Source organism: Eubalaena glacialis, chromosome 19 (genome assembly GCF_028564815.1).
Source record: "Eubalaena glacialis isolate mEubGla1 chromosome 19, mEubGla1.1.hap2.+ XY, whole genome shotgun sequence".
Classification (NCBI taxonomy): Eukaryota; Metazoa; Chordata; class Mammalia; order Artiodactyla; family Balaenidae; genus Eubalaena; species Eubalaena glacialis.
This window is the reverse complement of record NC_083734.1, coordinates 56,969,270-56,996,824: the sequence shown is the minus strand read 5'-3', so window position 1 is coordinate 56,996,824 and position 27,555 is coordinate 56,969,270. Positions and strand designations below refer to the sequence as shown.

The following is a 27,555-nucleotide window of genomic DNA, read 5'->3' as shown; positions in this document are numbered from 1 at the left end:
CGCCTCACTGCCCACCCCGCGCCTCCACACTCCAGGTAACCAAGCCACACCCACTGGGCAAGGGCCTGCGCCCTCCCAGCCCCAGGGATGGCCAGCAGAGGCAGGAGAGCCGGGGGTGGGCCCGGAAGGGAGAGCGGGGTGACTGTGCCGGCCGCCCCTCACTGCAGCCCCACCAGCTCTGTGATGGGAGGGGTCTGCACCATGAGCTCTTCGTAGTGGTGGAGAAACAGCCGGAAGCGAGCCAGGTAGGAGTCCTCGTTGTACGGCAGCTGCTTCTCACGGAGGAACTGGGACACCACGGGCTTCACCTGCCAGAAGGTGGGCGGGAGGAGGGGCCGCTGAGCCGGGACTGTGGGCAGGCCCATCCCCACTGGGACCCTTCCTCTGCCCAGCCCCCCGCTCCTGTCTGCTGTGTCCCGTGATGCTCCGGAGGAGCTGAGGGGCTTGGAGAATTCCCGCCTCCCATTTCCAGCAGGCAAGGGAAAGGGAGGGCTTCTCCCCAGCACCCTTCTCTGGAGCTCCCGAATCTGTGAGCGTCCTCCTTTGCACAGGGGGATAAACCACAGCTCCTTTTCACCAAGCACCTACGGTGGGCCCAACATTTCAGATCCATTTCTTCATCTCATCCTCAAAGCCTGTCAACGTAAGCCTGTCACTACTTAGTCCCATTTTACAGATGAGGAAGCCGAGGCTCAGAGACATTCAGTTAACTTGCCCAGAGCCACACGGCTAGTAAGAAAACCAGGTGTCTCTGATCAGAAACCCACACTGCTGCCTGTACCCTGGACTGACCTTCCTGGGAACCTCTGACCAGGCCAGTTGGTTAGAGAACTCCGAAGGTGACTCCCCCTCCACCCTGAGACAGTTTCTTCATCCAAGCCCCCCGCAGCCCGACCCTCATCTACCTTCAGGCACATGTTGTCGGAGAGCCTGGGGAAGAGGTGGTGCTCCACGTGGCAGCTGATGAGGGAGTGGCCGAACGCCCAGTCCAGCACGGGCAGCCGGGGCAGGTTAAGCACCCCCAGGCTCATCATGTGAATCCGTTGGGGCTTCTTGTCCCGGGAGAACATGGGCAGCCCGATGTGCTGTGACAGACACAAGGGTCACGCCCTGGGGCTGGGCCGGGCAGCCCTGTGCCTCCCCACCCTGCCTCAGGCATCCTCAGCTAGCACCCGGGGACCCGTGGGTTCTTCTGCCTTCGTCACCTCCCACTCCAGCAGGACCCAGTAGAGGCGTGAGGAAGCTGAGGTTCTCCACCCAGCTCCGATGCGACCCTGTCTGTGCCCCTCGCTGAGTCTCGCCTGTGTCTGGGTCCCTCTCCCTATCTGTGCAGTGAAGGGCTTGGCCTGGGTGCCTCTCTGATCTCGTGGTCCTCTAAGCCCACGACTGCCCACCGCTGTCCCTCATGTTCCTGTGCCTGCATCCCAAAGAGACCCTTCTCTGCTTTTTTTCACCAGTCAAAATCCTGCTCGTGGTTCAAGATCAAGTTTGCGCATCCTTGTGTATTTTTTCATTCAACAAGGATGTATAGGGCTTCCCTGGTGGCGCAGTGGTTAAGAATCCGCCTGCCAATGCAGGGGACACGGGTTTTAGCCCTGGTCCGGGATGATCCCACATGCCGCAGAGCAACTAAGCCCGTGCGCCACAACTACTGAGCCCGCGTGCCTAGAGCCCGTGCTCCGTAACAAGAGAAGCCACCGCAATGAGAAGGCCCGCACACCACAACAAAGAGTAGCCCCCGCTCACCGCAACTAGAGAAAGCCTGCGCACAGCAACGAGGACCCAACGCAGCCAAAAATAAATAAATAAATAAATGTATTAAAAAACAACAACAACAACAAAGATGTATAAACGCCTGCTCTGCCAGGCACTGTCCTCGGTCTAGAGGATGCGGAAGCGAACGGGAGCTTCTGCTCCAGCAGGACAAGCAGATGGGACACAACTATGGGATTATGTCATGGGATTCAGTCATTAATGGCAGTGTGGTAAGTGCTGGGATGGTCACATGCAGGATGCTCTAACCCGGGGTCTTCACGGGTCCCGGGAGCAGGGAGGTGACCATCCCTGGACATGGCCCAGAACTGAGTGCTGAGCTGCTGGCCTCCCATGAAGACCTTCGTCTCCAGCTCCTCCATCTGCCTGCCTCGACACGTGTGTGCTGGGACCTCTGCGATGGCCCTTGGGCTTATCACAGTAAGAGCCCTGGAGGTAGGAGCTGGGGTCCTATTCACTTGTGTCCCCACAGAGCTTAATCAAGTAACCTACACATAGAAGCTTCTTAATAAATCTCTGATCTGTGTGTGAATGGCAGCCAGTGTTGAAGAGAAGCTCCTTACCTGGGACCAAAACTCTCTGTGATGACCCACAGAGAGAAAGGAAGAGAGAGGGTGGGCGCGGGAGGTGGAGGGATGCTTCCTCAGGTGGCCTCTCTCTTCCCGCAGAACCTAGAGTCCAGCCTGCGCCAGGCACCCTGGAGAGTGATCCCTGTAGCCCCCCAGCACTCAGGGTGGGGGAGGCCTCACCTGGAAGATGTTGACATGAAGGTAAGGGTGGGCCAGCAGGGATCTGGTGATGAGCATGCAGGCCAGGGCTGAGCTGGGGCTCTGGAAGCCAGACACATTCAGGAGCAGCCAGTAGTGAGAATAAAGGCCCAGGGAAATCAGGCCAAGCGTCCGCAGGGCCGTCCTGAGCTCCACCTCTCTCAGCCGTTCTGCCAGAAGGGGTGAGAAATAGAGGGAGGGGTCGGCAAGTTTCCGATCCAACATGAGTTGGCTCCCTGGTGGCTCAATAGTGCAAACTAGGGTGACCGAGGTGTTCAGTTCATCCATACACAGCCCTGAAAAGTAGGTTCGCCCATTTTCTTTTTTTTTTTTCTGGCCGCGCGGCTTGCAGGATCTTAGTTCCCTGACCAGGGATCAAACTCAGGCCCCAGCGGTGAAAGCACCGAGTCCTAACCACTGGACATTCAGGGAATTCCCTTTTGTTTTTTGGGGTTTTTTTTTGGTTCACCCATTTAATGGATGAGAAAACAGAGCATTTAGCAACCTGACCAAGGTCAGTCTGATAGTAAGTGGTGGCCTGGGACTTGAGCCCAGGTCTGGCTGTCCCCTAGCCCCTGCTCTTTCCACCGTATGATATTGCTCCTATGACACTAAAAATTATAACATGCAATAGAGTGTGAGGCATTTAGAAAGCATTTTTACATCTATGACCTCATTATGCTTTCACACCATCCTTTTTTTTTTTTTAGAAAAAAACGTATTTAGTAAACAATAACACCAGTGAATGTTTATAACATGATCAGTGATTATTAAACAGACAACAAGATGATGATAAATGAGGCTTGTATATCAAATACAAAGAGTAAAGGTTATTCATTTATTTATTTAGGCATTTGATGCCTTCCCATGCAACTTTCTAGTCTTCTCAGGTAGCCACAGAGTTTTTTAAATTTTTATTTTATTTTACTGTGGTAAGAACACTTAACATGAGATTTATCCACATAGGTTTTAAAGTGTGCGATACAGTACTGTTGTCTATGGGCGCAGTGTTATATAGCAAATCTCTAGAATTTATTCATTTTGCATAACTGAAACTTCATGCTCATTGAACAGGGACTTTCCATTTTCCCCTCCCCTCAGCCCCTGGTACCACCATTCTATTCTTTGCTTCAATGAGTTTGACTACTTTAGATACCTCATATAATAAGTGGAATTGTTTCACACCATCTCTGACGAGCAGGTAAGAACCTGAGGTTGAGAGAGGTTAAGTTACCTGCCTGTGGTCACCAGCCAGTAAGTGGCAGAGCCAGACTTGGCCCCAGGACCAAGGTTCTTTCCACCCTGCCTGGCTGTCTCAGAAAGTTTCTGTCCAGTCTTAACTCAGGGCTTCTCACTTCTTCCATGAAGCCAGGAGAGGAAGGAAGGAAAGGGGGAACCAGATCTTCGCAGGGCCCAGCCCTGGCATACTCACCGACAGCCACCAGCGGGGTTATGATGGGGATCAAGAGAGGAGCGAGGAACATGTAGACGTAGCGGTTGAGGCAGGGCAGCCTCCACGTGCTCGAGTCCCCCAGGCCCAGCACATTGGTGTAGCCATGGTGCATCTTGACGTGTGCGTACTTGGCGTGCTCTGCAGTGAAGGACGTGCATACCTAGAGGAGGGAGCCAGAAAGGGCGCTGGGGTCCGTATCAGGCACAGGCGAGCAAAGCAGGCTCTTCGGAGCCTTGAAAACACCCTCCCTCCCCAGACCACGCATTTCCAGGGCCTTCCTGCCTTCCACCCACAGCTCATCAGCCTTGACCATCAACTCTCAGGGATCCACGACCACAGAGTGGCAGCCAGTCAAAGCAACTGCGTCCACTTGGCGTGCAAAGCAGTTGGCGTGCACAGCCCCCCGTGATTGCAGCCTGCAAGCCTGAGGACTGGACACGCTGCAGGTAAAGCTCCTGGCATGTGTTGCCAATTACTTTGTGAGTGTTTATCTTTGAAACATCTGTACCTTCATAACACTGCTTTGCATTCTGGGCCCACAGCAGTGGGGGGAGGGGTGCAGGAGTGGTCTGGGGGCGAAGAAAGGCCATCTTCTGAACTGTCCATGAGGGTGCCCTGGTGGGGGCCAAGAGTCCACTTCTTCCTAGGGGTGACTCTTCTCTGGCGTGACCCCCTGTGGGATTCTCTGAAGCTGGCAGTGAGCAGCAGCTCTGACTCCAAGAGCAGGTCATTCTGAATGTAAAAGAGGCGCTAAGGTGTTTCTTATGCAAATATATGCAAATGAACATGCAGCCATCAGCCTCTTCCAATATTTTATCCAAGCCAGAAGATGTTGCTAATTTTATTGAAGATGCTGCCTGCCTGTTTCCAGGAGGACGTGAAGGGCTTCCCAATGCCAGTCACTGTGAGCCCCATACAGACGGCAGAACACACTCAGCTGAGTGTTCAGCGTTCTGCACGTTACACGTGTAACTCATTAATCTTAAGCCTGGCAGGGTAGGGGAGGGTTATTATTATTATTATTATTATTATCAGTGCTGTTATTATTCACAGCTGACAGAGCAGAAGCTGAGCTAGAGGCCACGTGCCCACCCCAGCTCACTCAGCTAAGTAGGTGGCAGAAGTGGGATTTGAACCCTGGTTCCATCCAAGATAAGGCATAAAACCCCTGGGATGAGTCACTTACTGCAACAGAGCATGAACCCAGGCTTGGAGTCCAGGCAGCAGAGACAAAACCGCGAGAAGACAGATAAGGAACGACACTGTCTTCCCACTGTCTGCAGAGACTCTCTCCCTTGGAACGAAATGAAGCCGAAAAGTAGGCTATGATGTCACAACGGCAGTTTCACAACAGACAGGGGAAGATAGTCAAACCAACACTGTACGGGGCCCTCTCAAGGCAGAGGATGTGAAGGTAAATGCTGATTCAGCGACAGTGTGCCTGTGGAGTTCACAAAAACAGGAGAGGTGCTTTGCTCTCAGATGATGTAACCCACAGAGGGGTGGGTTTGCGCTCTGGTTTCGTAACCTTGCAAAGGGACAGAACCTGGGGGAGGCTGCAGAAGGTGGGCAGGTAACCTGTCAATTAAAGTGATGTCTCTTCCAGGCCTGCTGGTCTGGAAGGACCTGCTGCTCAAGAGGGCCAGGCAGTTGGTTTAACAAAGGGGCCTCCGCCGGGGTCTGCCTCTGTCCAAGGCCTGCAAGTGTGTTTTGAATCTCATGGTTCTGTAACCAGAAGAAGCGACTGTTTTTAACTGCTCCTTCCTCGTACTTCTGCTCTGGGGGCCGATCCTGTCTGCGTTGCTTCTTTCTTCAAGAAACGTCAGCTGAATGCAGCGATCTGCTCTTCCTTCTGGCCCAAGCTCCACACCTCCTCGCTGACCACACTTTGAGTAGCAAGGCCAGAAACGACCTGGGGCCTGAACCCTACTAAGCCTGGTAAGAACTTGACCCTCAAGGGCCTGGTAGGGCCAGGTGCTCAGCCACGTGCCCAGACGCGGGAATGGGGGGCGGGGGCGGGGATGAGCCACCTGTGTGGTCCGACGTAACACATGATTTGTGACTCAGCAGAGGCTTCCACAGTCTGTGCGCTTTGCCTTTTTGTATAACTAAGAAGAGATTTGAGGCTGTTTCTATAAGACTGGAATTCTCCCTCCCATCTAGATGTTCTTTCCAGAACAAGAAGGAACGCGGTGGGTTTGGGAGAAGGAGAGATTGGACGTGGACTGCGGTGTGTCTCACTTGCACCCATCAGGGGGCGGGAGGACGTAGCCACGTGCTACAGACGATCCTGCCGTACAGGATTACTAACAGGTCTCACCCAAGAGGCTCTCCCATCCGGACCCAGAGAAAGTTCCAGAAGCTTGTTGATATCGCTACCCTCTGTACCCTCAGGAAGACTTAAGAGCCTAGACCTCTTAGCCGCACTCAGGCTCTGCAAGTGGCCAGAGTGTGTGCGGGGCGGATGTCAGTATAATTCCTCTGGACATCCCCCCTCAGCTAAAATCAGAGGCCCCAGACCTCTCATTCTTTCATTTAGTTGTTTTTTCACTTAAGCATGCTCAGACCTCTGCCAGCAGCCAAAGGTAGTTATCTAATATTCTCCTCTTTTATTTTTTAAACAAACAATACTTTGCAGGATTAAACACCATCATTATAAGATTATGACACAAAGTTGGGTTTCAAATAGGTCACTTTACTGGATTGGAAGGAGAGGGGCAGGACGAGGCAGGTGATGGGCCAGAGGCTGTAGGTGTGGCCACTGAGAGAGGTGAGGAGTGGAAGAGCAGGGATGGAGGGTGGGATCTGGGGGAAGGGTGAGGAGTGGGAGGAGGAGGAGGCATCAAGACAAAGGCCAAGTTTCCAGCTCAAGGCCTGGGGCATGGTGGAGCCACTCCAGAGATGGGGCAGGAGAAGAGGGCCACAGGCATGGACCAGGTGAGAAAGAGGGGCTGGGGGGTCGTCGCAGCGGCAGCATCCCTCAGGCAGGAGGGACTCCAGGCTGGAGTCTGCCCAGCTTCCATTCCTCCCTCCAGACCCTCTCTCACTGATCCCGGGGCTGAGCAACCCCTTCACACTGGCTTCAGAGTTTGCGGGGTGGTGGGGTGCTTCTGAGGCTCCACAGGCCTCAGCAATTGGTTTGTCAGATAAAGTATAGGGCACCCACATAAATTAGAATCTCAGATAAACAACCAGTCATTTTTTATAGACATATATCCCAAACACTGCCTGCATTTCTTGTTTATCTGAAGACCATAGTTCACTGGGCATCCTGGATTTTTTTTTTGGCTGTGTTGGGTCTTCATTGCTGTGCACGGGCTTTCTGTAGTTGTGGCGAACGGGGGCTACTCTTTGTTGAGGTGCACAGGCTTCTCATTGTGGTGGCTTCTCTTTGTTGCATAGCATGGGCTCTAGGCGCACAGGCTTCAGTAGTTGTGGCACGCAGGCTCAGTAGTTGTGGCCCGCGGGCTCAGTAGTTGTGTCTTGCGGGCTCTAGAGCGCAGGCTCAGTAGTTGTGGCGCACGGGCTTAGTTGCTCCGCGGCATGTGGGATCTTCCCGGACCAGGGCTGTAACCCATGGTCCCCTGCATTGGCAGGCGGATTCTTAACCACTGCGCCACCAGGGAAGTCCCGCATCCTGGATTTTTATTTGCTACATCTGGCAGCCCTACTCAGTGAGAACACAAGTCCCTGAGCGCGAGTCCTCGGGTACCATGCAGGCTCTCCCGCTAACAGTGATGTGTTAGCACCTTTGGATAACAGAGGGGCAGCGGTGAGGGCGGAAGCCAGAGGAGCCTGGAGTGCCTCGTCCTGCTGGGAGCGGCCTGGATGTGGTCGGGCCGATCCTATCAAGCGGCTCTCATGAAATTCTTTCCCTTTTCAGGCCTCGTCCCTAGAAACTCCCAGCTCCTCTGCTTGGCCCATGGGCCTCCTTGTCCCCGTTTCTCCAGAATCCCCATGAGACTCTAGTGACTCCGGGTTTCTGTGGGTCCCTCATGCACTATGCTCTTCCCAGATCCGTGCCTTTGTCTGTACCTCTGCTCACCCTGCAGCCACCTTCCCGCTTCTGGGCCCGGAAGCAGGAGCCCTGTCCTGGCAGTGTCTCCTCTGGACACTCTCACCAGGGGTTCTCGGCACTATTGACATTTGGGACCAACACTGTCTCGGCCCCCAAAGCTCCGCAGCAAACCCAGCCTCCCTCCAATCTCCCCTCCCAACTGGGCAGCCACTGGGCCCCTGGGAGCAGCCCCACCCTTTTCCCTCCAAGCCCCTCCCCCTAGGGACACTCCTCAGACTAAGTGCTGCCACCCACAGACGACCACCTGATCCTGCTCCCGGGTCCTCGGCCTCTGGGGGCCCGTGGGCAAGCCCACCCAGAGGCAGGCTTTTAGAGACCCTCAGGAGTTGGAATCACCACGAGAACCCTTAAAAGTACATTTTGCAAATCTGCACATGTGATAAAATGGCACAAACACACACCAATGTCAACGTCCTGGGTTTGCTGTTGAATGACATTTACATAAATGTAACTATTGGGGGAAACTGGTGAAGGATCCACTGGACCTCTGTCCTCTCTGATCTATTTTTGCAATGTCCTATGAATCTATAATTTTTTCAAAAATAAAAAGGTTTTATTTTTTTTTAAAGTATATTTTGTACTGCAGATCTGAGCTTGCCTGCTAAATAATTCTTTTAATTAAAAAACTTAAAAATCACAGCGGTGCAAACTCAGATTACCACCCCTCGGGGGCGGGAGGGGCCGAACAGAAAGAAGATCAGAGGCGGCCCAGAGGATAACGGCCACCCTGAACTCGTGGCAAGAGAGCATTCGAGCATCATGACCAGGCTGGGGGTTCTCGGCTCTGTTTCCACCACCACCACACGGGACTGGAACGAAGGTGACGGCATTTCCCTGGGTGACACCCCTCCCCCTGGGCAGGGCTGGCCTGTGCTCTCTGTGGACCATCTGTGACTCCACCCCCGTAGCACAAAGCCGACTTCAGAAGGAGGGTTTGAAGTTGAGACACAGTGGAACTTAGTAACTGGTACAGCCTGTTCGCTCCTACTCAGGGGAACATCTTGATAGTGAGTGACTTGCAAGGGAGTCCCTAAAGCCCTCTTGACTGCAGGAGTTAATCTTTCCCAACTAAAAATAGAGTTGTCATATGATCCTGCAATCCCATTCCTGGGCATGCGTCTGGAGAAAACTATAATTCAAAAAGATACATGCACTCCAATGTTCATTGCAGCACTATTTACAATAGTCAAAACAGGGTAACAACCTAAATGCCCAGTGACACATGAATGGATAAAGAAGATGTGGTATATATATATACTATGAAATGCTACTCAGCCATAAAAAAGAATGAAATAATGCCATTTGCAGCCACATGGATGGGCCTAGAGATTATCATACTAAGTGAAGTCAGAACGAGAAAGACAAATACCATAGGATACCACTTATATGTGGAATCTAAAATGTGACACAAATGAACTTACCTACGAAACAGAAACAGACTCACAGACGTAGAGAACAGACTTGTGGTTGCCAAGGGGGAGGGGGGAATGAGGGAAGGATAGATTGGGAGTTAGGGATTAACAGATGCAAACTATTATACATAGCATGGATAAACAACAAGGTCCTACTGTATAGCACTGGGAACTATATTCAATATCCTGTGATAAACCATAATGGAAAAGAATATGAAAAAGAATGTGTGTGTGTATACATATATATACATATATATATATATATATGGAAAACTGAATCACTTTGCTGTATAGTAGAAATTAACACAACATTGTAAATCAACTATACTTCAATAAGATAAATTTTAAAAAAATCTTTCCCAAGCTTCAGCACTTAAACCATGGGGGCCTGCCCGCCCCAGCCTGCCCCCCACATTCCTGTGGCCTTTGACTGGCAGTCCCCAAGAATATAACTAGTAGTCCCTATGACATAGCCCAGGCCAGGGTAATCAGTGGGCAAGGTAGAGGGTCAGAAGTACACTGGTAGGGGAAATGGAACATTCTGGGGTAGACTGGAAATGGGTCTTCAGAGGGAGGTCCATCCTGGTGTGGGTGAACTCCCTGGCGTATGATTTTGGATACTTCTGCAGAGAAACAACAGCCACGTGGATGTCAGCCACCCCCTCCATCCTGCCCGCTCCTCCCCTCAGATCTGATGGGTCAGAGTGACCTGTCTCACCCCCAGCTCTTGACAGCAGACCTTCAGACAAACCAGGCAAAAGCTGGGTGCCCCAGGAAAGCCAGTGACGTTCAGCTGACACCTGAGGCTGCAACTAGAGGACTAGATTCTTCTATAGTGATGCTGCCTCCTGAGGGTCACGGTTTGGGAAGAGCACAGGCAGCCAACAAGAGGAGGATTACAGAGAGACAACAGGACGTGGCAGACGGGGAGAGCCAGGGATCCACGAGGGTCCCAGGTCGTCCACTGAGATCCTGCACGTCGAGAGCTGGTCCTTTGCGTGATGCAAAGGACAGGTGGTGGTCCAGGGCCTCAACAAACAGCCCCGTCAACACACACACACACACACACACACACACACACACACACACAGCTCCACTGAGCTTTGCATAAGTTGATCAACCTTTCAGTTAAAAATAAACCGCTAACAAACAAAACAAAACAAATAACAACAAAAATCACTAATCCTGGGACTAGCCTGGTGGTCCGGTGGGTAAGACTCCACGCTCCCAATGCAGGGGGCCCGGCTTCGATCCCTGGTCGGGGAACTAGATCCTGCATGCCGCAACTAAGAGTCCGCATGCTTCAACTAAGATCCCGAGTGCCACAACTAAGACCCCGCGCAGCCAAAATAAATAAATAAATAAATTTTTTAAATTACTAACCCTTTCCTTGCAGTTGACTGTGTTCCCTCCAGAGGAAAAAAAAAAAGAAACTTGTTACTTCGAAGCAAACATTGAAGAGTCAGGCCCAAACCCTAAATGAAGATCTAGGATGTCTCGTTTAATCCTCATGCTGGCTTCACACGGGAGGTAACGTTATTATTCTCATTTATTAGGTGAGGAAACTAACACTTAGATGCTCGTCCAAAGGCAGCCATTGTGTCCAAAGTGTTCCTGACACTGTCCCCTGCCTGGCGGACAAGACCAAGGACTCCACTCGCCCCACCCATGCCATGGGCTGAGGAGGTGGAGCCACCCCTCCTTCTCACTGGGCGCTGGATCTTCCCCAGAGGGTGGCCAGAGCCATGCCTTGATGGGGGCATGGAAAAGTGGAGGCCTCCCACTCAGGTTGGCCTTCTGAGAAATTTGTGACCTGCCCGCAGCTGATTGCAGCATAGCAGCCTCTGTCACAACACGGGGGTGGCAGCCAAGCCCACCCCCCACTGTGGGGGGGCTCACCCACCTCTAGGCTGTGACCCTCCTGCAGCTGGCTCTTCCCTGGACCTTGTCCCCCCATCACCTGCAGGGTCATCGTCAACAAATTTTGAGTTCAGCCCTGTGCCAGGAGCTAAAGGGACAAAGAGGCAAAGATGAGGCCACTGCCCTGGGTCCCAGGGGACAAGAGGAGGTGCAGCCACCAGGCTGCCTGGGTCCTTCAGGGTGGGCCACGCGCTCTGTTCGCCTGGAGCCCTCCAGCTGGGGAGCCTGGGAAGACTCCTCCTTCTCAGCTGCCCCCAGGCCCCTGGGACTCAGTACGGCTTTGTCAAATCCACAGAGAGCTAACCCTCCCTCTCGTGTCCCATGTGACTGCCTAACATGCCCGGTTCCTCCCCTGCCTGTGATGACAAACTTAGGGGGCATCTGACCCTGGCTCCAGGGTTGGGCCTGCACCTTAGAGTCTGGTTGGGACCAGTGCCCAGGGGTCCCCGCTAAGGAGAGTGTCTTGAAATGGACCCTGAGGACCCATTGGTTCCCCCATGTCCTTGGCACTTTAGAAATGTGTGCAAGGGACTTCCCTGGTGGTTCAGTGGCTAAGACTCTGCGCTCCCAATGCAGGGGGCCTGGGTTCGATCCCTGGTCAGGGAACTAGATCCCACACGCCGCAATAAGAGTTCCCACGCCCCAACTAAAAAAAAAAAAAATCCTGCAAGCGGCAACTAAGACCCATGCAGCCAAGTAAATAAATAAATACTAAAAAAAAAAAAAAGAGAGAAATGTGTGCAGGTGGGAGAGATGGGTTTGGGGAAAATGAGGGCAATGGAGAGTTCTGGGTAGGAAATGCTTCCTCTCACCCAACCGATGCAGTATAATTTTATAAAACGTCGTGTGTGTGTGTATGTACAGTTACGTAGAGTTTTATAAAGTTATATAACTTTATTAAAAGTTAGTAACTGAGGGACTTCCCTGGCAGTCCAGTGGTTAAGACTCCGCACTTCCACTGCAGGGGGCACGGGTTTGATCCTTAGTCAGGGAACTAAGATCCCGCATGCCACGAGGCGCGGCCAATAAATAAACAAAAGCTCTTTAAAAAAGTTAATAATTGAGTTAATTGGTCATGGTAACCAGTTCCTGGCAAAAAAGGGCTGTTTCTGGTACCAGCTTTCATATTAGTTCATAAGGGACCTGGGTGGCCACGGGAGAGGCCGCCTGGAAAGGAGGGAAGGGGCTCTCAGAAGAACTGGGAGGCCTGAGACCAGTCCAGAGAGAAGGGCAACGTGGCTAGAAACCTTTGCCTTCCTGACCGTGCCTATAGGCTGAGGCAGCATGGGGAGGGGGTGGAAGCAGGGGGGGCAAGGGTCAGGAGAGAGGAGGCGCCTTCCTGGTACAGCCCTGGGGAAGCAGGGGGCTTCTAGGATGGCTTGGCCATTGCCAGGTGTCGGGAGATGGCAGAGCTGGGGTGCTGTGACACCAGTCCCCTGCTTGCCTGCCCTTTGGTCCGTGGTTCACATCCTAAACCCTGATTGCAAAACCAGGAGGCCCCGAAGGTGTAGCCAGGACCTGCCAACCACAGGTGTCCTGGTGGGAGGAGGAAGCTCTACCACCCTTGGCCCAGGGCTGCAGAGAGGCGAGCCGGTGCCCCCAGGAGAAACGGGTGCTCAGAGCACATCGGCTGTCACAGTTAAATACTCATCATTCCTCATGCAGCCCTCTACCCTCTCAAGGGCTTGGGGACGTGCACACACACAGACACACACCCACCACAGTGAAGGCTGCACACTTGGGCCCACAGACCACAGCTGCAGCTGCCGGCCCTCGAGGGCACACACAGCTGCACACACCTGGATTCTCACACACAGTACCAGCAGCTGCTCCCACCCAGTCCCAGGCTCACCTCCACAAAGAAAAGCACCCAGATCTTGCTCCAGCGTTTGGACTCGGTGAGGGCACCATGAGTGGCAAGGTGGCTGCCCTTGACAGTGAGCGTGTAGTGGCACACACCCAGGATGGTGATGCCCAGGGCAAAGACCAGGAGATTCTCAGAGCGCAGGCACAGGAACCCTGCATGGAGAAGGGAGAGTTGGTGTAGGGGGAGCGGTAAGGGCAGGGCCTTTCTCTGGTTCCTGGAGATCTGGGCCCAAACAACCCAGCCCGCACCCCTGGGAGCCCAGGCCAAAGCGGGCCCAGTCCTGAGGACTGCCACAGACAGCGGTGAGGCAGGTCCCATGATGGCCTGAGGGGCAAGGGTTGGCTCTCTCTACCGGATTTGGGACAAAACAGCCCCACTGACTCACCAAGGAGACGCTGGGAGTCTTGATTCTGCGCCCCAGCCAGAGGAGTGATGGTGTGGAGGGCATGGTGGGGAGTCCAGGCCAGGAGAAGTCCAGGGAACGCTCCCATCCTCCCTCTCACTCCCCTCACCCCATCCCTGGTGTCCCCTTGGAGCATCCTCTCCTTCCCCAGGCCACCTCATCCCTCCCTGCCTCTCCTTGACTCGGCTCAACTTTCTCCTCCACTGCCCTTTGTGCCATCAGGGCTCCTCTGGGGACACAGGCAGGACACCCCAACTAGACTTTCGGGGTTGACCCTCTGTCCTGGGGTCCCGGGCACGCGCCGTCTACCCCACCCCGCCGCCCCCCAGCCCTCTCCGTCTCCCTCCCCCGCCTCCCACCGCCCCCATCCCAGCCGGGCCCCTGATCGCCCTGGCCCCGTGTCCCTCACCGGGTGGCAAGGCGAGGAGGCTGAGCGCGAGGATGGCGCAGTCCACGCCGTGGCGCTCCCACCACGAGCTCACCCTCACCACGTCCTGGACCCGCACCTCCAGCTCGCCCAGCAGCGCCTCGGCCCCGCCGCTCGCACGGAGCGCGCCCCGCGCCGGTTCCATGGGCTCCGCGCGCCGGGCTCGGCGCCCGCGGAGGACTCGGAGGACTCGGAGGACCCGGAGCGTCTGCGGCGCCGGGCGGGCTAGGCGCAGAGCACGAGCTGGGGCGGGCCGGGGCGGAGTCACGCGCGCGGCTGGGATCACCCGCCCCCAGTGTCTGGGCGCGTACCGGGCGCCCGGGCTCCTCCTAACGCGCGCGGCGGCGGCGACCCGGCCCGGGGCCACCCTCCTGGCGGGCAGGACCAGAATCGCCGCAGGAGGAGCGCGCAGATGCGCGGGGGTGGGGAGGCCAGCCGGAGCCAGAAGCAGCTCGCGGTCCAGGGGCCCCGGCGGGGGCGGGGCGGGACGAGGCGGGGGCACAGAGACCCCAGGGGAGACCCCCGAGGGCCTTCCCTGATTGCCTGATCTCAAATAACTCCCTCGCGTTCTCCCGGACCCCGCACCCCGCTCGGGTTTGTGGTACCATTTTTATCCCATAGCTTAAGTATTTTTCTCAGTAGCACTTAGCGGACTCTCCCACACAAGACACAGACATTTGTCCCCTGTCTCCACCGACAGACTGGACGCTGGTGCCGACAGGCCTCACTGTGCCGATTTTGCTCAAGCTGTATCTTCAGTACCTTAAACAGTGCACGAAAATACTTTTGAATTCATGAGACAGAAAATTCAAGGCCTCACTCTGCCCAGACCAGTGGGGTAGTGGGGGCACCCCTTTGAATCCGGCTTTAGCAGCGGTGACCCGTGGAGGGTTGGCTCCCCAGCCCAGTGGCTTTGGGGGTGAGAAGGGATAGCTATAGAGAAAACACGTTCAGAGCTCACCATTCCAGGTGGGGTCCCTCTGCAGTGCCGCTCACTCGGGCCAAGACTTGGGAGCAGCACCCGTTCTAGCCCTTCCCATCAGCCCAGGCCCTGACCCAGCGCTGCTGGAGGCTGGCCTTGGCCCCAGGAGCACAAGCCACTGTGTTCCGCAAACACCCTTCTCGGCTTCTGAGGGTCCTTTCTCCTTTTTCTTTTTTGTTTAACTTTCCCCCTGGTTTTATATTGAAGTCCCTTTAAAAATGAGGTCTGGGATGGTGAGGGCAGCAGCGCCGGCCTCAGGACACCTTTGGAGAGGGGGAGGGGGAGGAGGAGGAAGAGGGGAAGGTGGCGGGAGGGAAGAGATGGAGGAGAAGTCTGTGAAAGAGGGTCAGGAACACTTAAGACTTTGATTCTTCTGTCTTCCTTGGCGTTTTCCTTCACGATTTCTTATGAGTTTATCCCTCCAATTTTTTATAAAAGGGCAAGATTTCTTTACCAGGTCGGTATTCAAAAGGGCTAACAATTTAATAGGCCAATTCTCACCACACACACGTCTGGCTCCTTACAGTTTACCACTGACTTCCAGGTACTTCTTAGGTTTGGTGTATTCCCCACAACCCTGTGAGGACGACATCATCCCCATGTAATTGATGGGGGCCCAGATCTGCCCACAGTCACCCCACAGTTATTAAATGGCAAAACTAGAACTCAAATCCACGAAGTCTCCTCTAAATCCAATCATCTTTTGTTTTTATCAGAGATTCTTCCTTCTCAAACATACTAGCATTTTCAGGGAGGGGATACCTACAATTTTTTTTTTTAATTAATTAATTTTATTTATTTATTTTTGGCTGCATTGGGTCTTTATTGCTGCGCATGGGCTTTCTCTAGTTGCGGCGAGCAGGGGCTACTCTTCGTTGTGGTGCGCAGGCTTCTCATTGCGGTGGCTTCTCTTGTTGTGGAGCACGGGCTCTAGGCGCACGGGCTTCAGTAGTTGCAGTGTGCAGGCTCAGTAGTTGTGGCACGTGGGCTCAGTAGTTGTGGCACACGGGCTCAGTAGTTGTGGCACACGGGCTTAGTTGCTCCGCGGCATGTGGGATCTTCCCGGACCAGGGCTAGAACCCGTGTTCCCTGCATTGGCAGGCAGATTCTTAACCACTGCGCCAGCAGGGAAGCCCGATACCTACAATTTTTAAAAGGATATTCGATATTAACATGCAACATTGTAATTCTATAAGGGCAGAATCCTACTGCTTTTATTCTATAGACTGGGGAACGTCCTGGTACCAGGAAGCCCCTCTCCAGACCTGGGCTGCCCTCTGGACATCTAAGTGGTGCTGGAAGGAGGCAAATGCTGTGTCGAACAGGAGCAGAGGCAGACAAGTATTAGAGGAGCTCAGAGGAGCAAAGAATCCCCGTGGACTGGGGCTGACTGGTAGCCTCCTTGGAGAGAAGCAGACTTAATTTAGAACAGAGTTAGAACAAGAGGGTACTTTGGGTGTAGATGGCAGGGGGAGGGGCTGTGGGTTGGGAGATGGGGGGAAAAACAAAAATCCGAAAGACTTGAATAGACAGTTCACCAAAGAAAATGTACAAATGGCCAATAAGCACATGAAAAGATGCTCCATGTCATTAGTCTCTAGGGAAATGCAAATTAAAAATCAAAAAAAAGCTTGAAGTACTAGTTGATTTACAATATTGTGTTAGTTTCAGGTGTACAACAAAGTGATTCAGTTATATATATGTGTGTATATATATATATACACATATATACATTTCAGATTATTTTCCATTATAGGTTATTACAAAATATTGAATATAGTTCCCTGTGTTATGGGATTAACAGATACAAATTACTATACATAAAATAGATAGGCAACAAGGATTTACTGTATAACTACAGATAGACTTGGGACTGTAGCCTTCCTATGTGCCCAGGAAGAGCAAGTGGTATCAACAGCCACGCAGCCAGTCTTGGTCCCATCGCCAACTGCACTGGGAGCTTCCCGAGGGCACCAACCCTGCACACATCTTCCTTATGTTTCCCTGAACCTCCTCCATAACTTCTAACCTGCCTGCCCCCCAACACATACTCACACACCCATCGGGCCCAGCACAGTGTCTTGTACCAGAGCTCAACATTTACTAGCTGATGGACAGGCTCGTGTGAGTCAAAACAGGCTGCCTGAAGGAGAAGGGGATGGGACTTGGTGGAGAGACAGGTCCTTCCTGTTCTTTGGACGGCACTGCTTCCCTGGGGCCTCGCACAGTGAGTGGCACATAGTAGGTTCTCAGTAAACATTTGTTGAATAAATGATTAGATGGTTGCGTGGAAAGATTAGGAAACCTGACTCAAGAGAATAGAAGGAAGAGATAAAAAAGTTTTTTAAAAAGAATGGATGGGGGGCTTCCCTGGTGGCGCAGCAGTTGAGAGTCTGCCTGCCAATGCAGGGGACACGGGTTCGAGCCCTGGTCTGGGAGGATCCCACATGCCGCGGAGCAACTGGGCCCGTGAGCCAAAACTACTGAGCCTGCGTGTCTGGAGCCTGTGCTCCGCAACAAGAAAGGCCGCGATAGTGAGAGGCCCGCGCACCGCGATGAAGAGTGGCCCACGCTCGCCGCAACTAGAGAAAGCCCTCGCACAGAAACGAAGACCCAACACAGCCAAAATTAAAAATAAATAAATTAAAAAAAAAAAAAAAAAAGAATGGATGGTAGGGACTTCCCTGGTGGTCCAGTGGGTAAGACTCCATGCTCCCAATGCAGGGGGCCCGGGTTCAATCCCTGGTCGGGGAACTAGATCCCACATGCATGCCTCAACTAAGAAGTCCTCATGCTGCAACTAAAAAAAAAAAAAAGATCCCGTATGCCACAACTAAGACCCAGCACAGCCTAAATAAATAAATAAATCTTTTTTAAAAAAATAGATGGTGGAGAAGACTCCAGTCCAAGCCTGAGACAAGTGAGCCCTCCTCTCTGACCCCAAGAGGCTGGGTGCTCATGGACCTACCCAGGCATCAATAGCATGGGGGCTGTGGTGTTAGATGATGCTGGGTTTGGCCTTCCTGGGACCTCCGGAGTTCCCCACCCCGGGGCAGTGATGAGTCCTCCCTTCTGCGATCCAGATCTCTATTTGCTGGGGTTCATTGGGGTTAATTATTGTTGTGGTTGGTGTAGGGTGGGAGGGAGACCAGCCCTGGCCCCAGGGCCTGGAGGGGGGATCCTGAGAGTCAGGGATGGATTTGGAGACTTGGAGGGTCAGGACTGGGAGGCTGGGGAGCACATGGTGGATTAGAAAGGCACCTCCTGCCAGCAATATAGCCATTTCTGTGCTCTAAGTCTAGGTGAATGGATCTTTAACCCTTTCTTGTCTTCCACCCATGGATGCCACCCCCCAAATCATCAAAACCCAGGGAGGCCCAGCTCCGTGGGGCAAGTGGCATTATTCACAGGGGTGGGGCTGAGTGAGCTAGGGGAGAAGTGGCCTGGCCTCTGGCTCAAATCTTGGTCAGCCGAGAGTGGGACTAGCCCCCCAAGTGCTTCTGGCTCCAGCAGGGCTGGGCCACATAGACAGGGTGTCTCAGCAACAGCCTCACCTTCAAGGACCCTCCCCCAGGCTTCCGTAGTTACCTGCGGCCTCTATCTCGCCATTCTGCGGGGACACAGCCAGGTTGGTGATGGCCCAGAGGCAGGTCAGGGAGCGAGAGGGGTGAGGGAAAAGGGCCCGACCTTGAGCTGGCGGGGGTGCTGCTGAGGCTCTGGGGCCATCCGTCTGTCCCCACCTTACAGGAACTGAGGCCCAGGCTTCCTCAGCAACTTAGGTAATAGAAAACCCAAGGCTGGAGCTCAGCCACACAGACTGCCGCCTCATGAGGTTTTCCAAGGGTCATCTGGTCCCTCCCCCTGCATCAGGGCAACACCACAGTCCGGTGTGTGTGAGTGACTCTGGGGTATGCAGCAGCCCGAAGGGGGTCTGGGGTCCTGGTGGGGTGAGTGCCAGGGCTGGACGGGGGAGTAAGGGCCGAGACTCTTGCACAGTGTGGAGGCAGATGAGAACAGTGTCTGAAGGGGGGCTCTGGACACAGACACCCCCAGGTTCCCGTCCTTGCTGTGTGACCTTAGGTAAATCACTTGGCTTCTCTGGGCCTCAATTTTCCGAGAGGGTGATTCGGAGTGGATGAAGGTGATACTATGTACTTTACCAGGTAGGTAATAAAAGGGCAAATGCTCAAGGTAGATGCATTATCACCAAGGTAATGCCATTTCTTGGGCTATTGTAATTATAACATTATTGTTACGTTAGCTATTGTTATGGTTTAAATCTAACATATATTGGTATCAGTAATGATACTCATAAATGGCTTCCATTTCCAGTGAGAAAAGGGCTTGAACATGCTCACTCCCTCTATTCTCCTCCTTGCCCACATTTTGTGTGTGTGTGTGTGTGTGTAGAGGGCTGGGCTTCAGGAGTGTGATGACTCCTCCCACTTCTGCTCTGCAATACTGTTCAGGTGTGACGAGCATGAAAAGGGGCATTTGGGGGACAACCCAGCATGACAGTTCTCTCTGCCACCAGCTCAGGGATGCCCAGGCCTGGCTGGTGCCCACTGAGCCCTCCCCCATCTCCAGATTCCCTTCCACCAGGTCCCCGGGCTGGTCCTCTACCTACTGGGTGTCAAGGCTCCGATAAGTGCTCTATGTAGTTTATCCACACAACTGGCCTATGATGTGGGGTATAATTATCCCCACTTACAGACGAAAAACATCGAGGCTTGGAATAACAAATTGGCCTTCCCAGCAAGTATCGGAGCTGTGAGCCCAATCTGGGTACCGCAACCCAGGGGAAGGGCCCACCAGGCCCCTCGGTACCTTGACTGCCCCAAAAGGTAGATTTGTCTCGACCCCATTCCCTGCCTTCTGGACCACTGGTCCTTCTGCCCCTCCCGCCCACCCCCTCCCTGGGGCTCTGACCCCAACAAGCCTGTCACCGAGAGGGAGCCTGGAGGGAGCTTTGCGGGAACCCTCAGTTCAAGGTGAGGGATGGGGCCGGGGAGGTGGGCGGCCAGAGCTTCAAACTTCCAGTCTAAAGGAGCTGGGGCCCTAAAAGCAGATAATAGGTGGGAGGAGGAGTCTAAAATAGACTCTAGACAAAGTCATGGAGCCTCTGTGAGTGTGTGCTCACACACTCACATGCACACACACGTGCACACACCTCTCCTCTGGGAATCTTGGAAACCCCGAAGTAAAGATAAATGAGCAAAACTACAGAGACACACAAGCACACTCAGGCTCACAAATACATACAATCTTCAGGGGAAGCTTTGGGTCCACTACACCCACCCCATGCATGCATGGGTCCACATCAGGGTCCTCGCCACGTCACACACACACACACACACACATGCACACACACGCACACACATGGGTACAGAGCAATCCGTGGTACAGCTGAGAGGCTGAGCAGGAGGAGACAACAGGAACGGAGGAAGAAGAGGCAGTGAGAGCCACCTGTCCCCCATCCCACCTCCCCAGACCTGGCCAGCTGAGCCCCTGTTCTGACCTGGGGAGCCCCTGAGCCGCCCTCGTGCAGGGTGAGCGCCGGGGGAGGCGGCACAGTGAATGGGGGAGGCTGGGGCCGCCACGGAAAGAGCCAGAGTTTGGGGTGTGAATCCCACAGCCCTGACACTTCTGCACTCAGAGGCTTGGAGAAATGACTTAACCTGCCTGAGCCCCGGTTTCCTTACCCGTGAGGCAGGGCAGTGGTACCGTTCTCATGGGTTTGCTGTGCCCGGTATGTAGAAAGTGCTAGATACGTGTTCTGAGAAGGCAGCTGGCCGCGTGCAGCAGTGCGAATGGCCCAGACTAGCCATCCTGGCTTACGCAGTTCCTAGCAGGTCATTGCCCCCCTGAACCTCAGTGGCCACATCTAGAAAATGGGGCTTGTAAATAATGCCTTCCTGCCCTTGCCCTGCTCAGATGGCTGTGGTGAGACTTGAAGAGACAGTGCTGTGAGGGGCAGTTTGATTCTGTGGGATAAAGAGAGCCCCCGTGGGACAGTGAGGTCAGGGGCCAGCCTCCACTGGTAGCTGCTGTTGCCCCGGAGAAAGCCCCCTCCCCTGCCCACCCGTTACTGTTCAGGATCCAGTGGGGCAACCTTCCAGATGTGTGTACATCCAGAGCAGGGAGAGGGTCCCGCAGCCCTCAGAACACTTGCCCATGCAGACCTTCCCGGGTCTGTGGAATAAAGAAGTCAGAGTAGATGAAGGTAGAAATAGTGCCCGGGGCATTTGCAGCTTTCCAGGGCTCACCACACTGCATGCCCCAAGAGCTTTCTCGAAAGACCAAGCATTCGGGGCTCTGAATGGACTTGCCAGAAGTTTCCCCACCTCGGGCTCCAAATCCCATAGAACTTAGTCATTCAGCGATAGAAACCCAGGGAGGGCTCACTGCCCTCAACCTTCCTGGAGGAAAGGGGGTGATGAGAGGTAGCCAGTCCAGGGTCACACAGACGACGAGTCAGGCCCTGTTTGTGCTCTAACTGGCTATGTGACCTGAGCAACGACTTGGTGTCTTGGAGTCTCGGTTTTCTCCTCTGTCAAATGGGTTTAATAATCCCCTGTCATTATTAAATGAGGCTGTCATGAGGATTCAGCGAAATCACAGATGTCAAGTGCTGATATACAGCAGGCGCTCAGTAAATGCCCTCCATCGTGATGAGACACGGCACAGCGGGAGCCAGCCTGACTCGGCTTGAGACAGCTTGGTTACAAATTCGGGGGTTCCCACAACCCACCACCTCAGGTTCGATAATTTTCTAGAACAGCTCACAGAGCTTAGAAAAGCACTTTACTTACATTTACTGGTTTATTATAAAGGCTATGCGTGAACAGCCAGATGAAGAGGTACATAGGGTACAGGAGGGTCCCAAGTTCAGGAGCCTCTGCACCCAACTCCACGTGGAGTCGGCACGTGGATGCGTTCACCAACTCAGAAGCTCTCCGAACCCTGTCGTTTAGGGATTTTTATGGAGGTTTCATCATGATCAATTATTAACTCAACCTCCAGCCCCTCTCCCCTCCCCACAAAGGATGGGGGGTGGCGCTGAAAGTTTCAAGCTTCTAATCGTGGCCTGGTCTTTCTGGTGACCAGCCCCATCCTGAAGCCATCAAAGAGCCCACCCAGAGTCACCCCATTGGACCAAAAGATGCTCCTGTCATCCCAGGAAATTCCAAGGGATTTAGGAGCTCTGTGTCAGGAGCCAGGAGCAGAGACCAGTTATCTATTTCTGATTATGTCACAGACACCAAGAGAGACTGAGGCCTGGAGAGATGAGATAATAGAAAGAGGGGGAGAGAGGATAACACCAGGAGTCCCAGTGTCTCAGGGAGAAATGGGACGAAGAGACAAGAGGACAAAAAGAAAGCAGGCAGACTCTCTGTTTGGAAGGAAGTACTTCTGCAGGCCTGTTCCCCCATCTCGGCAGGCTTGAGACACAAAGCTTTTACCCTCCCACACTGTCCTGCAGTATCCCGTCCGGTGGCCCCATGACCCAACCTGCCCTCTCTCAGCCCAGCTCCCCCCAGGGCAGGTGAGCGCTGTCTCGGACCATGTGCTTGTGCTGCTGGAGCTGCCAGCATGTCCCCACCCCACCTCAGGCTGAGTCTGGCACCTGCTCAGGACCAGGCATGCCCAGGTCAAGGGGACCCAAGATCAAGGACAACCCCCACCAAAGGGTACAGTACAAGTGCATGGGGGCCTACAGCACCGTGGTCAGGTCCGCAGGCTTAGGCCCGCAGGTTTCAGTATCACGGACATTTGTCCTTGAGGCCTAGTTCACCACCTAATAGCTCTGTGACTTTGGGCAAGTCATATCACTGCTCTGACCCTCTGTTTCCCCACCTGTCAAAGGGGATAATAATCATAATATGGTCCTTGTTTTATAGGGTTGTGATTTTATTGTGAGGGGTAAATGTATATAAAGTGCTTAACATAAGCACCTGACACCTTACAAGCTCTCAACAATTGATAGTAAAAACTTGAAAGCTTACCTCTGGGCATAGGGGTGGCAGAAGGGACAAAGGTCAGGGATCCTGAACTTTTCTTAATTTACTGGGACCTTGGGCACATCAGAAAACCTTTCTGATACTCAATATCTTCACCTATGAAGGCTAAAACCCCTCACCTGCCTTGGTAAAGTTCAGACAGTAGCATGATGTGGGCCCAGGCCAGTGGGTATGCGACTCCCCCTCCATAAAAGATACCCAGCTCCTTGGGCACCTCAGGAACAGCTCTGGCTTCTCGCTGGGTCCTTCCACTAGATGGGGGCTAGCCATTTCTTAACCGCTGGCTGGATTGTCAACGCCCCCTGCTGGTCAGATGAGGATGCCCGCAGAGCCGTCTCCAGAAGCTAGTGTGATTGGTGCGGCTGGGGTTCACTCTTATACAGGGGTCAGAAAAGCAGGACTGCTCCCTGGAACTGCCTAGGACTCACCTACTGGGTGGCTGGGACCACAGATGCAAGGAGTGTCCCATGGGCCTGTTTCAGACCACCAATAACTGTGATCATTAGTAATTGATGTGCAGTAAATATCGGGCAGCATGTTAAGAGCTTTCCGTGCATCATCATTTCACCCTCCTAATGACCTGTGGGGTTAACACTTATTGATATATTATAATAAACTGTAATACCTATTTTGCAGATGAGGAAACAGACTCCGAGAGACTGGGTAACTTGCCCAAGGCAACACAACTAAAAAGGGGCAGAGCCAGTTTTGCTGCCCAGATCAGGCTGTCTCCTGAGTATGGCCACCTCCGGTACAACCCAGGCTTGTCTCAGAGAAGGTGACACAGGCACATGCTGGGAGGACAGGGGTATGGTGCTGTCCAGGACTGGTCTAACTTGGGGACAGGAGGCAGCTGGCACCATGGGAAACATCATGAGACCTAGTGTCACTTTGCCCACTTGACTGCTCTGTGATCTTTGGCCAGCCCCTTGCCATGCGGCCCCGGTTACTTCATCTGTAAAATGAGAAGTCTGTGGGAATTCCCTGGCAGTCCAGTGGTTAAGACTCCGTGCTTCCACTGCAGGGGGCAGGAGTTCGATCCCTGGCCAGGGAACTAAGATCCCGCATGCTGCCCGGAGCAGCCAAAAAAAAAGAGAGAGAGAGAGAGAAGTCCGTGCCACATACCCAGAGGTCCTTCCTGCCTCTGATTCATTCCACCACTCCCACCTCCAACAAATCGGTAATCTCATTTATGATGTAACTTCACAGCAGTCTAACTAATGCTTCTTGACCTGGGGTCCCCGGACCTCTCCGCACTTCAGGAGCTGTCTGGAATTACGAGGAAAGTTGTATATGAGTGTATATGTATTTCAACGTGCATTTTCCCAGGGCAAGTGTCCATATTGGCACCAGATTCTAATCCCCAAAAGCGAAGAATCATTGATTATTCTAGCTTTTTAGAATTTCCCTAACCTCCATCTAAATTTTTAGGGGGACGAGTAGAGAAAGCTGAGTCCCTACCGAGTAAAGTTCTTCCCTTCACTGTGTTTAAAGTACCCTCAGGCTTCCTGGAGCCACACCTGCTCCTGCACCCCAGTCTTCTACCCTCCAGCTACACTGACCCATGGAAGCTCCAGCCCCCACTGCTTCCGGTTAGTCTCTGCCTCCACGCTGAAGCTCCGACCTCCTCTATCTTGTCTTTGCGAGTCCTCACCCCCATGTCCTTCCCTGGACCACCGGCGCCAGGAGGCTGGTCTTTCGTGAGGTAGGTGCAGTGACCAGGACGGCCAGTAGGGGTCGCAGGGCGGAGGAACCACGAGGAGCATCCGAGGGAAGAATCTCGCGTCTTTATTGGCCCCCTTGGCAGCCTGGGGGTAAGGAGGGCATGGCAGCAGTCAGGAGGCCTGCGTTCTGGGTCTGGGCTTTCCCCTCCATAGGGCTCAGGTTTTCCATCTGTAAAGTGGAGGGAGGTGGCCTAGAATCACTGGATGGTTGCTAGGCCATCTTGCTGCACTAACGTCCTGTGGACCTTTCTGATGATGCTGGAGGGAACAGGCTGTCTTGAAGTGCCCTTGGCAGAAGCACTTGACCCAGCAGCCTTAGGGAATGAAACAAAATGACTCCAGGGCCCCTTCCCAGACTTGACTAAGAAAACAGAGCCCATTGTCCTGCAGCATAAGGGGAAGCGTTACCCCTGGGAGAAAGGAGGGCTCTAAATAGGGCTGCCACATGAGCTGCCTGGGGTGATGAGGGACATGAAGACCCCACTGGAGGCCTCCCAGGGGTGGGCTGGGGCCTTGAGATCAGGGCTTATGGGACCTTGGTGATAGGTGACAGACTCCTAGTGTACAGCGTCTGCCCATGTCTGGAGAAGCTCAGGCGGACCTGGTGGGAAGGCAGGAAGTGTTGACCTGCCCTCAGCAGCTGCAGCGGACAGGCCTGGACCATCCTCCTCACTCAGCTGCTGGGGGGGTCTCCTGTCCCAGTTCTTCTGAACCCTCCCTCTCCCTCAGGTCTAAATTCTGGGTCCAGAGAGAGAGCAAGGTGAAGACTCGGGGATGAGGGAGGGCCCTGCAGAGATGCATGGGGTGGGGGAGTGCCCTACCATCTATCCCAGGACCCCCTCCAGGGAAGAGGACCAAGTCCTCATAGGCACAAAAAGACCCTCTCCCTCTCCTGCCTCCACCCTCTTGCTTTCTTCACCCTACCCGTCTCCCACCCCCAAATGATTAAAACAAGACACAGGCATGACAAGGATGGAGACATTCTCTACAAAAATTATAATGAGCCTGAGGGAGGGGTACTTTGTACAGTGGTGGGAATCGGGGAGCCCGCCCCACCCCAGCACTGAGAGAACAGGGAGGGGCTGAGGCCATACACGGACAAGGAACAGGAGAGAACGGGCAGCACCTGGGGCTCCGGGAAAGTCAAGTCGGCACTTGGGGGTGGCCCCAGGCCCAGAGGACGGGGGGAAGGACTGCGGTGGGCTCAGGGTGGCAGTGGCAGGTGACCAAGCCTTCAGTGTGGGGACAGGGACCACCTCCATCACGCCCCCAGCTCTGAGCAGGTGTGTGCCCGGGGACCCACGCTCAGACAGACACACCAGAGGGAGGCCTGTGGCGTTTTGGGGGGGGTTCTCTCTCCCCTGCACCAGCCAAGGGGGGCCCAGGAAGGAGCTGGGGGCTGTGGCAATGCTCCCGGTAGGAGCTGCTTCCCAAGCTGAAGGTCAGGGACGGGGGCACCATTGTTGACAGAGGAGGAAGTGCACATCTGCATGCGGTGTATATGTGCACACAGTGTGGGCTCCTGAGTGACCCTCCCACATCCGTGACCTTGGTCTGAGGACCCTCTGAGGCTGGCCTTTCCCCTGGTCTCACCAGCATCACAGAGCAGGGACCCGTGCAGAACTCCCCCCTACCCGCTACCCACGCAGAATCAGGCAGCCACCCAGCTGCTTCCAGACCTTGCCCAGAGCCCTGGGGACCTGGGGACAATCAGCAGTTTAGACTGTCCACATCCTCAGGCTCCCGTGTCCACATGGCAGGACTTGCCCACATGAGGCTGGACACCCAGCCACAACCAGTCTCTGCCTGGTTTGGGCCTGGGAGACTGAGCCAGTTGGCAGATGCCTTTCCCCAGCCCAGAGATGCCCGCCGAGCCTCGAGGCCATAATACTGTAGCCAGTCGCTCTAGCACCTTGGATCTATTGCCCTGACCCTCTGGGGTCCCTGGGGTTGGGGGCACCGGGCTGCACAACCAAGGAGCGAGTGAGTGGAGAAGGATAGGGCGGGGAGGGCGGAGTCAGGCTGGGCCCCACCCTGGGGTAGGCTGGAAGGGCACCGGTCACCCCCACCCCAGCCCAGCCTGGCACTCCACCTCCCCAGCATGGCCAGTGGGAGAAGGAGAAGGGGACCGGCCGTGCTTGGGGCGGGGTGGGGACTAAAGCTGGGGCATTTGGCTGAAGAGTCTAGCTGGGAACCTCCCCTCTGGGGTGTACAGGGGGAGGGGAGGCAGCCCAAACGCTTCCTGCACAAAAATGTAGGAGGGGAGTCTCCAGACTGAGCAGACCACAGGACCCTTAGAGGAGGGGTGGGGACAGACAACGGCCCCAGGACAAGCCATGCCCACTCGCACCACACGCTCCCATCCAGCTCTGATGGGCTGGTCATCTAGTGGCCCCTGCCCTGGCACTGGGGCTGGCCTTCCACGAATGCACGCGTGCTTTAGAGCCACTCAGAGAGAGGTGGCTTAGGGGCCCCAGGACCCCTCAGTATTGATGTTCTGAGTCACTCTCTTGGCCTTCCAAGTGCCTCCAGGCCATACCCTCTGCGGCAGAGTGGGGACAGGCTTTCAAGGGAGATGAGCCGCATGGTCCCTGCTCCCGGGAAGCGGCTGGGGAACCGCAGGGCTGGCAACTGTGAGGACCTCGCGGTCCCACCGTGGGTTGTGGCAACTTGCAACTCTTTTTGGTATGGGGATAGGAGCCCCTGTTATCTGTGGAGAGAGAAACAG

The 27,555-nt window shown here is 54.2% G+C and overlaps 1 protein-coding gene across 1 annotated transcript; it reads right to left on the bottom strand.

Annotated features, from left to right (window-relative positions):
• Nucleotides 1–132: 132 nt before the first annotated feature.
• Nucleotides 133–26,089, bottom strand: FADS6 (fatty acid desaturase 6). Its single transcript, XM_061176960.1, has 10 exons — nucleotides 25,922–26,089; nucleotides 24,666–24,911; nucleotides 20,601–20,669; nucleotides 18,671–18,692; nucleotides 14,083–14,643; nucleotides 13,256–13,422; nucleotides 3,973–4,153; nucleotides 2,523–2,710; nucleotides 906–1,085; nucleotides 133–308 (listed from the first exon to the last, which is right to left on the bottom strand). Exons 1-10 carry the CDS (start codon nucleotides 26,087–26,089, stop codon nucleotides 159–161), a joined length of 1,932 nt encoding a protein of 643 aa, XP_061032943.1. The 3' UTR covers nucleotides 133–158.
• Between the last annotated feature and the right edge of the window lie 1,466 nt (nucleotides 26,090–27,555).

What these genes read in the sequence shown, in the direction of transcription:
- FADS6 (XM_061176960.1), bottom strand. Translation starts at nt 26,089, where the DNA reads ATGGAGGTGGTCCCTGTCCCCACACTGAAGGCTTGGTCACCTGCCACT. An exon ending in GCGGCTCAGGGGCTCCCCAG is followed by an intron (nt 18,693 to 20,600) that starts GTCAGAACAGGG and finishes GTGTCCCCGCAG; the next exon opens with AATGGCGAGATAGAGGCCGC. An exon ending in CCTCCTCGCCTTGCCACCCG is followed by an intron (nt 13,423 to 14,082) that starts GTGAGGGACACG and finishes TTCTCCATGCAG; the next exon opens with GGTTCCTGTGCCTGCGCTCT.